Genomic DNA, 18,605 nt, shown 5'->3' on the forward strand with positions numbered 1-18,605 from the left:
CTGGTACAGAGTGACTGCATGGAACGTGTGTGTTAATTGCTGTCTGTCTATTACACTTTTCCACGGGGAAGGAAGGTGTATTGTGAAGAGCAGGGGGTCTGGAGTGCATTCTGGGCTCCAGTTCTGAGTCAGCTCCTTACTCTGTGCGGCATCTTGAGAAATTTAACCCTTTGAGCCCTATTTCCTCATTTCTGAAATGCACATACTGTAATAATATCCAGGTCACTGGGTTGATGGAAGCAAAGTGCCCGTTATGTCCCTTTCCTCCCAATCGATCATCAACAAGTTAACATTTATGAAGTCTATTCCAAAGACAAGGCAAAGCAGAAGGGGTAACACGAAGTTTCAAAAGAAAAATAAACGCGTGTTCTTCACCATGGGCAAGGGGAGCGTCTAACAAAATCACGCCAACCGGGCACAAAGAATAGCTGATGATACATCCAAACTCAAGTGGAGGTCTAATCCATGCCCATTTATATATTTCGAGCTTGGACGTGGAGAAATTTTCAATGAGAGCCTTTTTCTTCGGTGTTTTTACAAGTCAGCAGCTCTCTAAAGCTCAACCAAAATATGGGCTGATTAAAGACACTGGAAAAACGGGAACAGTTACAAACTGCTCAGTGGCCAGCCCCACAGAAACTGGGATAACACAAGCTCCTGTTCTTTCTAACCAAGGGCAGATAACCCAGCCTGGGTCTGGGAGGTAAAGAAGGGTGAAATGCCGGCCTCAAGTTGCCTCCACTCGGATGGCAGCGGTGCGGAGGGGCCCCCTCCCGGTGTCCCTGGCCTCCCCGTCCCCGTCATGGAGGATTTTCCTCCCGCGTCGTGACCCACCCCAGGCGTGGCGCCGGGGCCGGCGGACTCCAGTCCTCACACGGTTAAACCTGGTCGGAGGAGCCCCGAGGAGGGAGGGAGGCCGCGGGGGTCCCGGTCCCCCAGGGCAGGGATAAAGCTGCGCGGCGCCCCGCCCCCTCCCCCGCCCAGCGGGGCCGGGCCGCGGGCTGCACCTGCCGGCGCGCACACGCCCCCCGCGCGCCAGGCCTCGGCCGCCCCCCGCACGCGCCCGCCGCGGCTCCCGCACCGCCCTGCCCCGGCGCGGGCAGCGGCTGCCCGAGCTCCGCCGCCGCCGCCGCGCTTCTCCCCGCAGCCTCCGCGGAACCGCCGAGCCGGCCGGGCGCGGGAGCCGAGGCCAGCCCGGGCCGGGCGCGAGGGCGCGAGGGCTGCGGCCGGCGCCGCCGCCGCGGGCATTCGCTGCGCTCCGGCTCCGGCTCGGGCGAGCACCGTCTCTGCCTCCTCCTCCTCCTCCCGCGACCTCCTCAGTCCTCAGCATCCTCCTCCCGCTCCTCACAAGCACCCCGAGTCCCCACCCCCTCACGCCCCACCCGCGGGAACGAGGCCTCGGGGATTCAGGGGAGTGGCTGTGGGGGCGCGTCGCGGCGCCGGGCTCGGCCGGCCCCCCTCCCCAGGCATGGTCTGCGCCCCATTGTAAAAGCTGCGCCCCGAAGCGGAGGAGAGAGTGGGGCTCCAGCTCGGGGCTGCGGGGATCGCTTCCTGCTGAAGCTCGGGCATTATTTTAGGGTGGGGCGAGGAGGGGCCTGGATTTGGGGGAGTAGGGGTGGGTGGGGAGGAGGACCCGCGGGGGAAAGGACTCTGCGGGGAGTCGGTGTGAGGCTGACTATGGGGAAGGACCAGGAGCTGCTGGAAGCTGCTCGCACTGGAAATGTGGCTCTGGTGGAGAAACTCCTGTCTGGCAGGAAAGGAGGGATCCTGGGCGGCGGATCCGGCCCCCTGCCCCTGTCTAATCTGCTCAGGTAAGGCCGGGCGCGCTTGGGCTGGCTCACCTCGTTATGCCTGGTGATGGATACGCGTCCTCCTCCTCCTCCTCACGGTTACTGCACCTGGCGGCTGCCAGCGATTCATTCTTAAATTAGGCAGGAAAACAGACTGTGTGTGTGGAGAGGAGGCATGAGCCTCCCAGTCAGACTGATGCCTTAGATTCTTTGAGTAATTTTAAAATAGCCTTCCATCAATGCGTCAGGAAGCTACTTTTCTCTGAGCTTCTGGTGCAGAACTTGGACATGGACTAGTGTTGTTTGAAAAAAATCGGCGTTTCACTCGTTTCCCACCAGTGTTTATTACATATTTGCAGCTTCAAGCCCAGCCTTTTTTTTTTTTTTGTCTATTTCAATGAAATTGGCAGAGAAGCTATTGAGTGCTTGCAATTACCCTGAAAAACCCTCTGGTTGCTCTGTCTCTTGCAGAAGACATTTGCTGTGCAGTGGGTTATAATCCCACAAAATGAAGCAAGTGAACCTTCTGATGACGTGTCATCGGTATAGCGTGTGTGTAAACTTAATAAGGCAGGTGAGGCAGCCCCCGTCGTACTTTCGGTTACCTGGACACAGCCGAGCGAAACTTGGTTATTCTGTCTCAGAGGGAAGGAGGCACGTCCAGATTGGGAAGCAGGTCCAGACTGGGATAGTGTGTATGGAATAGGGTGCAGGCCTTGAAATGTGAAGATGTTCAGGTGAGACTAATATTGCTTGGAAAATCTTTCTTAGATGACATTTTAAAAAATGTCAAGGTCTTTATTCAGCAGGCAGTACCTTAGAACTAGCAGGGGGTGATTTGCATATTTGAGAAATTATTAACTTAAAAGTTGGACTGATGGCCAAATGAAATCATCTGGGAGGGAGACAGCTTGAAGCGCATTCACCAGACAAAATTCAAGGAAAGCTTTGCAGTTTCTAAAATCATGGCCATTCAGTTTATCCAGGATATTTTTGGAAGCATCAATCATCATTCATATCTTCATCTTAAAACATCTCTTAGACAACCCAACTATACTTGTGAAAAATTTTAAAAGCCCAAGCGATTTTTTTTTCTTTTTTGGTTTTCATGAACTGTTCTGTGTTACCTTTAGACAGCGGTTAATACAAACTTTTGGGTGATAACATTGTGTTCTTTATACAAGTTCTCATAGGTTGTAGTGGTCAGACAGTGTAATTAATTACAGGACTGGCTAATAGGGAAAATGAAAAGTTCCTATTACAGTGAAACAAATTTAGGTGGAAAATAGTTGACAGGATTTTAAAAAAGCGTCAGATGTTATCATATACACTCATTAAGAATGACATTTTATTGGAATGATAGTTCATTTCAGAACAATGAATATTTATGGGACACTTTTTCAGTAGGTCTTAGGGAAGATCACTCTTGAGTGTTCTCTTTTGTTGAAAAATTTTAACTTTCAAATACAAATAGACAACGTGTATGGATTTCAGATTACGGCCCTGATGATTGCTCTTAGTACTTTATATAAAGGCAATTTATCTAGTTACAGCTTTACATTATAGGTAAAATAAAAATATTTGGGAGTTGATCCATCCGTTATAAAAATAATTATGTTTAGAAACCAAAAAGCTGAAAGAGGTTTCCCAAAATTAGCTATTCTTTTGTTTTTGAAAAATGATAAAGAATTCTTTGAGAATAATGAGAACTTCAGTTAATTTTACTGAAATTAATTATGTCTTAAAAAGTCTGTCCTTGTGACAGACCTCAAAGGCAAACATCTTTTAAATATCCATTTCTGTCATTTTTTAAAAAAAAGAATAGATAGCACATTTTAGGAATGAAATACCAACTATTTGATGTTATGAACACTAAAAGTATCATTGTGACCAGTAACAGTAGTAACTCTGTTACTAACAACAAGAAAACAATAACATTAAAAAAAATGTGCTCATTAGAGTGGGTTGAACTAAGTTGTAAAAATCACAAGACCAATAACCTTTAAGCTTTCATCTATTTATCTCATACTGAATACGCAGTGTCATTGAAGAACATGAGGGTTGAAATTGTACGTACCCTTTTTCCTCAGAAAGCACATTTTATTTACTTGTCATTTTATTGCATAAATGATTGTCATCAGAAGTTTATTTATGGGATAATGGAAAATGTGCCTCCTGCATGAAACATGATAGTTTGAAATTTTTTAATGTTTTGGAATGAATTATGGAATAGATTAGGCACTTCCCCCCCTTGCTTTATTACTTGTGATGTATACTATTGGTGCCAGACCCTGTGCTAAATGCTTACATATTATTACCTCATTCACTTCATATCAACCTTAAAAGGTCCACCCCTACTTCACAGATGGAAAAGATCTGAAATTCTGTGATTCAAATTTGCTTTAAGCACATTTTAAGTCTTATTCATTGAATCTGTTTTATTCACAAAAGTGTAAGATACATGACCAATTTACATAGTCCTATCCAAACATTTTCTTTTGCTATGAATAATTTAATTAAAAGGGGTAGAGTGCTGGTTCCATATGCCGGAGGTGGTGGGTTCAAACCCAGCCCCGGCCAAAAACCACACACACACACAAAAAAAATCCTTGAATGTTGGTATATTTTTCCTAATGAAAAAATGTCATGATTTACCCTTAAGGGTTTACTAGATAAGAACTTTTGTGAAGATGGTGTTGATATTACTTATTATAATATCTACTGAATGAGCATTAGCTATATGATGGGGAGTTAGATATGCTCAGGTAACACTGCAAGTTTCAGCAAAACAAAGAATGCCCTTGAATAAATATAAAAACCTCTCTATGTCTCATTATCCTTTTCTATGGAGTGGAAATAGTAATAGTACTTACCATATAGCATTGTCGTAAGGATTAAATGAGATGCAAAATAGTGCATGTCAAGCATTAGCACATAGGGGTTCATCATTAGTATTTTCATTTCTCATACTGCTCTGAAGCATTTGACTCTAGTTCTTAAGGCCTTAGTTACCAAAGATTTGCTTCATATTGTACTGGGAGTAAATTTCCTTAATAAGTTTTCCATTAGAGTTGCAGAATTTTCAAATAGAAGGGGACCTTTCATTCAATTTCTCACCTAGTGCAGGAATTCCCTCTCTGTAGCAGCCTTTGCCAATTATTCCTGCCCCATTAAACCCTCCAATGATTTGATCCCTTCCATATTTTACAGCTCTAATTATTAAAAAAAAAAATCATCTTTTTGTTGAACTGAAATCTCTCTACCTGTTACTTCCAGCAATTGGTACTAGATTGGCTGTATGGGTCAGTGGGTGGAAAAAGTAGACTAATTCACAGGCCTGCATGGTTCTCATGTGTATGTATTTAGCTGTATTATTTTCTTATGAGTCTTTTTTGTGTGCAAAAAACAAACAAAAAAACTATTGTTCCCATTAGCCTTTTATGTGGCAATAGAACTTACGTTTTAAGGACTTAAATTTTCATACTTTTCACTACCCTCTTTTCCTCCCATGCATATTCTCAAATTTTGCAATGACCATCTTAAAATATGATTAGAAATGAACCAAATGGCACCGGGTGTTGCTTGACCAGTCTAGAACTCACTGGGGCTTGATATACTGTTAAATTAAAAAAAAAAAAAAAAAAAAAGGCTGGTGCCTGTAGCTCAAGCAGCTAAGGTGCCAGCCACATACACCAGAGCTGGTAGGTTTGAACCCAGCCTGGACCTGCAAAACAACAATGACAACTACAACGAAAAAACAGCCGGGTGTTGTGGTGGGTGCCTGTACTCCCAGCTACTTGGGAGGCTGAGGCAAGAGGCTCGCTTAAGCTCAGGAGTTGGAGGTGCTGTGAGCTGTGATGCTATGGCACTCTACCCAGGGCGACAGCTTGGGGCTCTGTCTCAAAAAAAAAAAAATAAACCACAAAAAAAAAAAAGTTACAAAATAGCGTTCTTGATATGATCCTATTTTTGTAAGAAAAATACGTGTGAACATTTGCAATGCGCACTAGGAAGTCTGGAATAAAACACCAAGAAGAAGATAGTATATCTTCTCCTGATGGAGTTGTGGGTGGTCTTTATTTTCTTTTTCATTACTTGGGTTAAGGTAAGGTCAGTGTTCTACAGTGAGCAGGTATTGTGTAATCAAAATAACAGCTATTAAGACATCATATAATAAAATTATTATCTCATTATTATTGATCTAAGCTCCTTATTATTCATCTAAATCTTGCCTACAGGTCATGACAGATTTTCTGACCCAGGCAATAGTGTTGGCTTACTCTGAGCAGATAGTCAGTTAAAACTTCCAGATAAATTTCTTTTTCAATGGCCTGTGAAACCATGATTCCTCTACCAGGTATTTGTAAGTGTTGGCCGAACTTAAATTATTCCTATTACATTTTATCTTTTTTATTTTAACCTGTATTTGTAATCTGTCTAGATCTTTCTGATGCTTGAGTCCATCTTGCAGCATATTAACTCCTGGGCATCATCTGAAGATATAATAAGCATGTTTTCTATAATTGGAATTCAACACACAATGATATATCCCTAAAGAACCTCTGGTTAGCTTAGGATAAATTTAAAAGTAGCAATCCTTATGCTTGGTCTTTCTATCAACACTGAGGCCATATAATAGAAATATCAGTCAGCTGCTTGTCTCTACTATACCTGTGAGAACACTGAGAGGTATTTTTATCTGTTGCCTTTTTGTTGTTGTTACTCAGGCCCAGGAAAGATTTGAACTCACCACCCATGATATGCAGGGCCAACATGCTAACCTCTAAGCTACCGCACCCAGTTTATGTGTTGCCTTTCTAAATTCATGCTTTGTTTATATTTAGGGCATTTCTTTGATCTATGTATCCCTTAGTAGTAAGTCTATAAATATCCCCCCGCCTCCTGCCTGACTCAGACTACTTTGTTGACTCAGATTACTTTGTTGACTCAGGCTACTTTCTTGTAGCTTGTTTCTGGTCGTGAGCCATTCGTGACCCTCGGTTGATGAAAATTCCTTCTATCCTTTTGCATCTAATTCTTCCAGGTCTGCCTACTTACACTCACTTAACTCAGCTAAGTGTCCCCTCTGATCTCTGTTTGCAGCTTCAATAATCTCCCGAAATTATTTGTTTATCCTTTCTGGTTTGAGCATGGTTCTCAATAGGGAAGACAGAAACCAAATAGAATCGAGGAAGCATCAGGTTTTGGGCACTGTTAGATATCATAGAAAATTCTCTTCTGATCTAAAACTATGTGCAGTTTTCTTCTGTCAGAGCTTAAGGTTAATTTAGTGAACTTGGCTAAAAGAGAAATTAGCATTTTTCCCAGACAAGTATATATTTCTCTTTCATGTTCATTTACAGTTATGCCCTCACTATCTCACTCTCCCCTTACATCCTGAAAAGCTCTGAGCTCATCAAAGCACTCAAATTGGGTTGTCTCCTTCCTTATCTTCCACAAGATTATATGTGAAATTACAATTTTTAAAAAAACTGATGTCTTTCATTGAAACAGCTGCAAAATCCTTTAACATCTCTTCCTTTGGCACAACTACCTTTTATTCTAAACAAAAATAATTTCCATTTTTAATTGTATATTAAGTATCTTGTGCTAAGTCTAGGATTGAGAATTATTTGTATTTTAATAAAGCAATAAAAGTGTATTAACGTCTCCAATTTGCTTAATTTTCTTAATGCCTCCAAGAATTGAGTAGTATATAGATTGTCCTTAGTAAATTTTTATAAAACACAAAGAATCCACTTAAGATCCCTTTGTGAAAAAGTAGATGAGTAAGAAGTGGGGGAAAATACTCTTCTGGTCACCAAAGACATGAAAGCCCAGAGCTTATAATTTTTCAGGTTCAGGATTCAGTTCGTGAAGTTTCTGGGGATGGGTCCAAGGAGATAAGAGGCAACGAGGCAGTATTGTCATTTTCACAACTATGTGGGATATCACGATTATTGAGACTCTGTTATAAGAAACTCTCAGGGAAACCACATTGGTTAAATGGAATAAATCACAAATAGAGCAGTTTTAAGCTCCATGAAAATGTTATATCTATAAAAATAGTTAAGTTGCAAGTGGGTTATCTATTTTAGATAGTAATGATGTTTGAAGTGGTGATTGCACCATTATGTTCAAGGAGCTGCGTCTGCCAGAGGGAGCGGTGCCAGCTGCATGCTGGGGAGTGCAGCGAGGGGAGAGGGAATGTTTTGACCCCTTTCTCCACTAAACAGCATTTTGAGCTCCCTCCTCAAAACAGCGAGGGTGATGTGTAGTGAACCAGGACAACCGTCCAGTGACTACTACTGAGCCTGTCCTTTGTCACATTGCAGAGCTTGTCTCAGTGATTCTTTCCAGTTGATGTCGGGGGGAGCAAGTCTTCACTGACATTAAGGCAGAAGGTTGTAACTTTTAGCAGTGCCTGTCCTGACTTTAGCAATGTAACCTTTCAGGTGACAGTAAACAGTTTGATTAGCTCAGTTACGTACCAAAATAATTGACTTAATTGCACCTTTGAGGTAATTTTGGGACATTCTATCAAGAAGCCTATTATAGAATATTATTCCTGACTATTTAACTAGATTCGGAAGCTGACTATCATGCAAATCAAACATTAGAAAAGACTAATATCAGGCAGTGCCTGTGGCTCAAAGGAGTAGGGCGCTGGCCCATATGCTGGAGGTGGCAGGTTCAAACCCAGCCCTGGCCAAAACTGAAAAAAAAAAAAAAAAGAAAAAGAAAAGACTAATATCAACCTATAGCACATGAAGATATTTACGATTTAAGGCTTTTTAGTCTATCTCTGGTTTCCATTTTGAACATATTGCAGAATGGCTGTAGTTAATTAAAATATGATGCTTTGACGACTCATCACATGGTGATATAAAAGAATGTATTTGAAAAAGCAGGAACTTACTCAGAAGACTCATTTGCATTTCGATTCTTTCTCATGTATGTAATGACGTGGTCATATAAACCACATTGATAGGCAGAGGCACAATGTCAGTTGAAAAGCCCGTGAATTTTTTGGTGTAGTGTAGATCTAGAAACTTTTTAGAGTCCTTTTTTCTTCTTTGGCATCAGTAGGACAGCAAGTGAATTTTACATGTGTGTTATATCTAGGTAAGGCTTGAAATTGATTTTTGAGGGTGGGTCAAAAAATATGGTCAAATACAAATTTTGTTTTTCACAGTGCTGTGATATGAAGGTTGCCTCCAAAACTCAGGTTGAAATTTAATTGTCATCGTGACAGGGTTAAGAGGTAGGATGTTTAAGAGGTGATTACAGCAGGGCTCTGCCCCTGGGAAGGGATTAATGCTTTGATTGCAGGAATGGGTTTGTAATCATGGGAAGTTTCTGATAAAAGGTTGAGTTCAGTGCAATTTCCTCTCTGTCTTGCACTCTTATTTGCCCTTTTTCTTTCTTTGTGGGATGTCACAAGAAGGTCCTTAACAAATGCCAAGCAAAAATGGTATCATGCTCTTGGACTTCCCAGCCTCTGTAATTATAAGCCAAATACACTTGTATTGCTTGTGTAGTACCCAGTCTTAGGTTTCTGTTACAGCAATGCAAAATGGACCAAGACACTCAGCTTCTTTTACTAAGACTGTTCAGCCTTGGATCTATTTCTTGTGAACAGTATTTTCTTATTAAATGGCATAGGGATCTAGCTGTAAAATAGAACTTTGATTCAGTGGCTACTTTAGGGTTATTTGGATTCTGCTGTGTTACGAGAGCAGCTTTATTTTAAATGGTTTATTCTAGTTGAGTGAGGCTGAAACTAACTGCTTAGACTCATTACCATTCTTTGATCAAACTGGGTCAACTCTTAACTGATGGACTTGGTCAGAGACAGACGACTTCATTTCCTTCTGCCTGTGTGGTATTTCTGTTCCATATGCCACATTTCCTTTAACCCTCCCTGCCTAGATCTCTTTGTCTAGGAAAAAAACCTCTTCTCTTTTCTCATTACTACAAGTTCATACTGTCTCTAGTTTTTGTGCCAGCTGTCCTTCTCCTAAGGGGAAGCGGATTTTGTGTGAGGAGTAGTACTAGGATGGGTTGTGCAGGTTAAGAAGGATGGGGCCACACCTATGGGGCGTCTTAGAATGGGTACAGGCGAAACTTACTAAATGCAGAATACAAATGCCTACATACAGTAGCTAAGAAAATGCCATGAAGGCTACGTTGCACAGTTTGATGAGAATATTTCAGATTGTATATGAAACCAGCACATTGTACCCCTTGATTGCCCTAATGTACACAGCTATGATTTAACAATAATAATAAATTAATTAAAAAAAAAAAGAAGTAGACCTTCAGAGTTGGTGAGTTCACAGAATTTGATTTCATCATTTCTAGGTTCTTGGCTATCTCCATGTTAATGGCTTCTCTACCCTCACGGACCCAGTGCCCCCTCATCTCTTTCCTAATTTTACCCAGCCACCAAATACTTGTGGAAACTGACAATTCATTGTGAAGTTGTAATTGATCGGTAAAGCTTTTATAAAGAGGAAGCTCCTTTAACATTTTCATTTAGAGGCAACAAACTGTTAGGTCAAAATACCCTGTTTCCCTGAAAATAAGACATCCTCCGAAAATAAGACCTACTCACAGGAAAGGTAAGACGTCCCCTGAAAATAAGACCTAGCGCATCTTTGGGAGCACACCTTAAAATAAGACACTGTTTTCGGGGAAACAGGGTAGTAAAGCTGTGGAGCTCTCCTGGCAGAACTAATGGAGTAGATTTGCCAGGTTTGTAAAGGAGAGGGTGTTGGATAAAGATGATCATTAATCCTTCTTTCTTTCCTTCCTTTTAAGATTTTTTTTTTTTTTTTAATATTGATAAGGGGTCTGGCAATGTTGCTCTGGTTGGTCTTGAAATCCTAGGCTAAAGTTCTCCTGTGTCAGCCTCCTAGATAGCTGGGACTACAGGTGCCTCCCACTGTGCTCAACTCCAGTCCTATCTTCTTAAAGGCAGCAGGGGAAAGGGGGATTTGATTTGAAATATGAGAAATGAGATGGCATATGGTTATGATAGAAAAGGCTTTACTTTTTGTTACTTATTTAGTCCCTAGGACTTTTTATTGGTTTGTATACAACCATTTGAGATAAAAATATATAGTATATTATTTACCTGTATCAGAATTTATTCCTTAGGTGTACAGGTATACCTCAGAGAAATCGTGGGTTTGGTTCCAGACCACCACAATATAATGAGTGGCACGAAGTTTTTGATTTCCCAGTGCATATAAGAGATATGTTTACTATACAGTAGTCTGTTAAGTGCGCAATAGCATAATGTCTAATGTAACAATGTACATTTTTAAAAATACTTTTTTGCTAAAAAATGCTAACCAGCCTTTGGCAAGGTATAATCTCTTTACTAGTGGAGGGTCTTGCCTCACTGTTGGTGGCTGCTGACTGGTCAGGGTGGTGGTTGCTGAAGGTGGTTCCTGAAGGGGTGGCTGTGGCAATTTCTTAAAATAAGACAAAGGTGAAGTTCGCTGCACCAATTGATTCTTCCTTTTCTGGAAGATTTCATTGTAGCGTGTGATGCCATTTGGTACGTGTCGTGTTTTGCCTACAGTACAACTTTTTTCAAGGTTGGAATTAATCCTCTCTAATGCCGCCACTGCATTATCAATTAACTTTATGTCATGTTCGAAAACCTTTGTTGTCATTTCGACACTCCCAGTTCTTCACCAGCAGGATATTCCATCTCAAGAAAGGACTTTCCTTACTCATGCGTGAGAAGCAACTCATTCATTCAAGTTCGATCGTGAGATCACGGCCCTTCAAGCCACATCTCCAGTTTCTCCTTCCAATTCTGGTTCTCCTGCTGTTTGCCCCACATCTGCAGTTACCTCCTCCACTGAAGTCTCGAAACCCTCGACGTCACCCATGGGGGTTGGAATCAGCTTCTTCCAAACTTAGGTTGATGTTGATATGATTTACCTCTTCATCTAGGATGGTGGATCCTTCCTCCAAGGTTTTCAATTTACTTTGCCCACATATTTCTTAGAGGGATCACTATCTATGGTTCCAGCCTTACAATATGAGTTTCTTAAATAATAAGACTTGAAAGTCAAAATTACTCTTTCGTGCATGGGCTGTAGAATGGACTTTGTGTTAGCAGGCATGAAAGCAGCACTATTCTCTTGTATATCTCCTGAAGAGCTCTTGGGTGATTAAGTGCATTGTCAATGAGCAATAATGTTTTGAAAGGAGTATATATATATATATATTTTTCTGAGCAGTAGGTCTCAACAGTGGGCTTAAACTATTTAGTAACCCATACTATTAACAGACGTGCTGTCATCCAGCCTATAGAGCAGAGACAGAGTAACTTTAGCATAATTCATAAGGGCCTGAGGAGTTTTGGAAAGAGTAATGAGCAACAGAACGTCACCAGCTGCGTTAGCTCCTAACGAGAGGGTCCGCCTCTCCTTTGGAGCTTTGAAGCCAGGTACTGACTTTTCCTCTCTAGGTACAAGGACTTAGGTGATATCTTTTTCTAGTAGAAAGTGGTTTCATCTATACTGAAAATCTGTTGGTTAGCGTTAGCCACCTGCATCCATTATCTTAGATAGATCTTCTGGATAACTTGCTGCAGCTTTGACATCAGCACTTGCATGATGCTTTCTTATGTTATGGAGGTGGCTTCTTTCCTTAAACCTCATGGACCTCTTCAGCTTCAAGCTTTTCTTCTGTAGCTTCCTCACCTCACTTAGCCTTCATAGAATTGAAGAGAGTTAGAGCCTTGTCCTGGATTAGGCCTTGGCATAAGGCAATGTTGGTTGGCTGGTTTGATCTTCTACCCAGACCACTCAGGTGGTCTCTGTAGTGGCAGCAGGCTCTTTCCCTCCCTTAGCGTTCTGTGTTCCCTGGAGTAGCTCTCTTAATTGCTTTCAAGAACTTTTCCTTTACATTCACAGTTTGGCTAACTGGCAGGAGAGGCCCAGCTTTTGGCCTGTCTTGACTTTTGACATGCCCTCCTCACTAAGCTTAATGATTTCAGCTTTTGATTTGAAGTGAGAGATGCGTGACTCTTCCTTCCACTTGAGCACTGAAGAGTTCATTGCAGGATTATTAACTGGCCTCATTTCAATATGTATTGTGTGTCCAGGGAACAGGGAGGCCCACGGAGAGGAAGAGAAACGGGAGAACCGCCATTGGCAGAGTAGAATGCACACGGCGTTTATCAATTAAGTTTTTTAAGTGTGGTTTGTGGAAACCCCAAACCATTGCAGTAGTAGCATCAAGATCACCAATCACCAAAACAGGTACAATAAGAATGAAAAAGTTTGAAATATTGTGACATAAAGGGAGGAGCACGTGTCCTTGGCGAAATGGTGCTGATGGACTTGTTAGATACATTGTTGCCATTAACCTTCACTTTGTAAGAAGTGCCGGATCTGTGAAGTGCAATAAAGTAAAGTGCAATAACCAGAATGTAGATTTATTACAAAATTGTAGGTGACAGAGATATGGAGTAAGATTGTATAGCACCTTTAATATTCAATGTGGTTTTAGGTTTAAGTTTTTTAAAATGCAAATATCTTCTCCCATTCTGAAGGCTGTCTGCTTACTTTACTTACTGTGTTCTTGGTTGTGCAGAAGCTTTTTAGTTTGATCAGGTCCCAGTAGTGTATTTTTGAAGCTGCTTCAATTGCTGGGGGGTCCTCCTCATAAAATACTCGCCCAGCCTGATTTCTTCAAGGGTTTTCCCTGCACTCTCCTCTAGTATTTTTATAGTTTCATGTCTCAAGTTTAAATCTTTGATCCAGTGAGAGTCTATCTTAGTTAATGGTGAAAGGTGTGGGTCAACTTTCAGTCTTCTACAGGTTGCCAGCCAGTTTACCCAGCACCATTTGTTAAATAGGGAATCTTTTTCCCACTGAATGTTTTTAATTGGCTTGTCAAAGATTAAATAACGGTAAGTAGCTGGATTCATCTCTTGGTTCTCTATTCTGTTCCAGACATCTACTTCTCTGTTTTTGTGCCAATACCATGCTGTTTTGATCACTATCAATTTGTAGTATAGTCTGAGGTCTGGTAGTGTAATTCCTCCTGCTTTGTTTTTATTTCTGAGTAATGTCTTGGCTATTCGAGGTTTTTTCTGATTCCATATAAAACGAAGTATTGTTTTTTCAAGATCTTTAAAGTATGACAGGGGAGCTTTAATAGGGATTGCATTGAAATTATATATTGCTTTGGGTAGTATAGACATTTTAGCAAAGGTTTAATAACCAGAATCCACAGAGAACTCAAATGCATTAGCAAGAATAGAACAAGGGATCCCATCACAGGCTGGGCAAGGGATTTGAAGAGAAACTTCTCTGAAGAAGACAGGCGCGCGGCCTGCAGACATATGAAAAAATGCTCATCATCTTTAATCATCAGAGAAATGCAAATCAAAACTACTTTGAGATACCATCTAACTCCAGTGAGACTAGCCTATATCACAAAATCCCAAGACCAGAGATGTTGGCGCGGATGTGGAGAAAAGGGAACACTTTTGCACTGCTGGTGGGAATGCAAATTAATACATTCCTTTTGGAAAGAGATATGGAGAACACTTAGAGATCTAAAAATAGATCTGCCATTCAATCCTGTAATCCCTCTACTGGGCATATACCCAGAAGACCAAAAATCACATCATAACAAAGATATTTGTACCAGAATGTTTATTGCAGCTCAATTCATAATTGCTAAGTCATGGAAGAAGCCCAAGTGCCCATCGATCCACGATTAATAAATTGTGGTACATGTACACCATGGAATATTATTCACCCTTAAAGAAAGATGGAGACTTTACCTCTTTCATGTTTACATGGATGGAGCTGGAACATATTCTTCTTAGTAAAGTATCTCAAGAATGGAAGAAAAAGTACCCAATGTACTCAGCCCTACTATGAAACTAATTTAGGGTTTTCACACGAAAGCTATAACCCAGTTATAACCTAAGAATAGGGGGAAGGGGGAAAGGGAGGTGAGGGAGGGGGGAGGTGGGTAGAGGGAAGGGGATTGGTGGGATTACACCAGCAGTGCATCTTACAAGGTATATGTGAAACTTGGGAAATGGTCTGTGAAACTAGTGAATGATGCCCCATGATCATATCAATGTACACAGCTATGATTTAATAAAAAAGAAAAAAAAAGTTTTTTAAAATGCATTTTATTTTATTTTTTGAGACAGAGTTTCCCTGTGTCACCCTCGGTAGAGTGCTGTGGCATCACAGCTCACAGCAACCTCCAACTCCTGGGCTTCAGCCATTCTCTTGCCTCAGCCTCCCAAGTAGCTGGGACTACAGGCGGCCACTCCAATACCTGGCTATTTTTTGTTTGCTGTTGTCATTGTTGTTTAGCAGGCCTGGACGGGGCTCGGACCCACCAGCTTCGATGTATGTGGCTGGCGCCCTACTCACTGAGCTATGGGCGCTGAGCCAATGCATTTTATTTTTATTTAAAAAAATGTTATGTGGCAGGTTGGCTTCAGTATCTAGGTTATTTGTTAAACTTAAGTTTCACTGCGTAGGGGAGAAAGGGGAGGCACTTGAGGTTCTGATCCCAGAATCTAATTAACATTTTTCCACATTAGGTTTTCTTCTTTTTTTCTTTTTTGCCTGATTTACTGTTAGCCACTTTGTGTTCTTGTTTGCTACCTCTAGTTAGTAATCTGCATTTGAAATGTCTTGTGTATCATACAAATATGCTAAAGATGGTATCTAGTGTTTTGAATATACTAAAAAACTGCTATACTTACACCAGTATCTGTGTTTTGCATAGTTATTTTGCTGCTAGTGTTGTACTTGTAATACTGCTGTATTTTGAGACATGGGCGTCAGTGGGAGTGTTTGGGGGAAGGGGCAAGAATTGTGCAGGGACATCCTTTGGCTTGGCAAAGTTCTGCAGGGTGGCAGCCCAGAACAGAGTTATTTCCTTTTGGTTTACTTTGTCTATTCCCCAGAGCAGTCTGTTATTCTGAAGACTGTTAGAACTTTGAAGACACAGTCAGAAAAAGTGAAGAATTACAAGCTATGGTTAAACTGTTTTAAAAAAGGTTTTCACTGGTTTGTTTTATGCTATACGTTAGGTGTCCCTACAAGCCTTGTTAATTGGGGCCAGGTATGATGGTTGACACCTATAATCCTAGCAGTCTGAGAGGCCAAGGCAGGTGGATTGCTTGTGCTCAGGTGTTCAAGACCAGCCTGGGTAACAGCAAGACCCCATCTCTAAAAATAGCTGGGCATAGCGGTGGGTGCCTGTAGCCCCGACTACTTGGGAGGCTGAGGCAAGAGGATTACCTAAGCCCATGAGTTTGAGGTTGCTGTGAGCAATGAGGCCATCGCACTCTACCAAGGGTGACAAGTGAGACTCTGCCTCAAACAAACAAACAACAGAAACCAAGACTCATTAATCAGCGAACCAAATACTACACAACCAACAAGACACTCAGAATTTTATAGAGAACTGGTAACTTAGAACAGTGATAATAAAGGGTGGTCACTTACAATTCTAACAAGTATTCATTGAGTAGTACCTTGTAGATTCTAAAATTGAATGAGATCATCTCTACCTACCCCAAGTACTTGTAGAATGATGGGGGCAAATATATAAACAAGCAGATAAAGTCCAGTGTGGTCTGTGTGGTGATGGGAGTACCCAGCAAAGCTATAGGAACGCTAGAAGCAAGGAGGAGGCACCCTTAATTCTACCTGGAGGACTCGGGGAAACTGCAGAGAGGAGGTGATATCTGAATCTCGTAGGATGAATAGGACTTTTCCAGACTGACAAGTTTGGAGAAAGAACATTTCAGATAGAAGGCAGAGTATATTCAATAATGGTGTGTGAAAAGGTAGAATATAATGTGGGGTAGGATAAGTGGTTTGGTTTGGAGCCTGGACACGGGATGAATCTGGAAATTGAGGGACTTTGTGCTGCTTTAAGGAGTTTAAACTTTATATTCAAGGCCATGGGGATCCATTGATTTTTTTTCCCCAATTTTTAATGTATAGTTATTCATTATGATAGTGCACAACTGTTTTAAAAATTTGAGTTAAAGATTAAAAAATCACTTTTAATTTATTGCTAAAAACATGTTTTTTGCACACATGTTTAATGCACTTATCAGATAAAGCATGGAAGTTTGGATCCCGAATTTCTCATTTAATGATGTATCATAAATGTTTTCAGTTCCTACTTCATCGTTTTTAATAGCATGATAGTTGCATGTAATGCATAATTTTCATAGACCTCCTCCATCAGAAACACCTACGGTCATTTGTTAAACATATGTGCTTCTTGGTCTCATGCTAAGATTTCTGAGTAGTTTTGAATATTCAAACTATAAGAATTGCTTAGTATAAGGCCTGGAAATATGCATTTTACAGACTTCCCTAGGTAATTCCTATGTGCTATGGCTCCAATCCCCATAGCACACGGCAGGAGGTGAGTGGCTGGTAAGTGACTGAAGGTTCATTTGCATTTACACCTGATCCTCACCATTTGCACCTCGGCCTGAGCTCTGCCCCCATCAGACCAGGGGTGTGAACCCTCCCATATACTACCCATGGGAGGGATCTAGGTTGTGTTGAGTGCTCCCTGCAAGACTCTCATGTCTGATGACCTGAGTTGGAGCTGGGACGGTGATGCTGGCACTGGGGAGCGGATGCAAATACAGAGTATCATTAACAGAGAGGTTTGGCTGCACAGAGACCATAATACATCAATTTCTTGCAGATTCATAGCACCACCCCCATCTGTGGAAAAATGATCTTCCATGAAACCAGTCCCTGGTACCAGATAGTTTGGGGACCATTGATTATGTGCACTATAGTTTGAGAACCACTGATCCGGTGTGTATACTATTGTTACCTTACCATTCCTTTAATGCTAGATACTTGGATGCTTTTTGACTTTATTGTTATTATAGGTAATGTTATGAACGTTATACTATGAACTAATTTTTCTATAAAATTACATTCTTAGGTTACACTTCCAGAAGTGGAATTGCTAGTATTATTAGTGTCCCAGGTGCCATGCAAACTGCTTTGCATGCTTTGTATCCAGTCTTCACAACAGTCTTGCAGGATCTTTATTACTAATCCCATTTTAATTTATGGGTTAAAATATCAGAAAAATTGAATAACATGCCCCAAAGAAAAAGAACCAAGATTCAAATTCAGGTTATTTCTGACTCCAGACATTTTTTTTATTGTGTTATATTGCTTCCTAATTCCACAGGGATCAATGCATATCATGGGCTAATATACATGAAAATATACAGTATATTTCCAGTATCTAAATAGTACATTTTCTGTAAAATTATATAATAAACTTTTCAGTTCCTACATGGTTCTCAATGTTGTTATACAGTTTCACACTATTGTCAGTATTTGGCTTTAAATTTGTTCCTCACTAGCACATAAATAGTAGACTGAATTGAGTGTTAAAATCAGTTAGTTAATGATGTTTCAAAATATTTCTTTGTCAGTTTCACTTTAAAACCGTGGAATTGTTTTACCCAAGAAATTTTGGGTGCTTGATATTGTCTAACTTCTGGTATCAGTTCGTTATTAAAGATATTTTAATAACTCGTCCATCCCATCTCTCCAGATGACTGGGGTTTATTTTTGCCTGTTTCTTCTCTCTCACAGAAGAAAGATACATTGTTCACACGGTCCTCATTTGATGAGCTTTATGACCCATCTCTTTCAGGCCAATAAATCTGAGTCCGTGGCTTTAATGGAGCTCATTATTAACTTGGAGACGATGTCAACTCCAGTGTCAGGCTCTGCAGAAACACTG

General features: G+C 41.0%; 1 protein-coding gene across 5 annotated transcripts in view; it reads left to right on the forward strand.

Moving 5' to 3' along the window:
• The first annotated feature begins 1,256 nt into the window (after positions 1-1,256).
• Positions 1,257-18,605, forward strand: part of ANKS1B (ankyrin repeat and sterile alpha motif domain containing 1B) — a 1,177,049-nt gene continuing 1,159,700 nt past the window's right edge. For all 5 annotated transcript variants that reach the window (XM_053582560.1, XM_053582555.1, XM_053582557.1 and 2 more), the window contains exon 1: positions 1,257-1,811. In XM_053582560.1, coding sequence (XP_053438535.1) covers positions 1,678-1,811 — 134 coding nt within the window. In that variant the 5' untranslated portion in view covers positions 1,257-1,677. The remainder of the gene's footprint in view (positions 1,812-18,605) is intronic.

This window comes from Nycticebus coucang, chromosome 3 (genome assembly GCF_027406575.1).
Source record: "Nycticebus coucang isolate mNycCou1 chromosome 3, mNycCou1.pri, whole genome shotgun sequence".
NCBI lineage: Eukaryota > Metazoa > Chordata > Mammalia > Primates > Lorisidae > Nycticebus > Nycticebus coucang.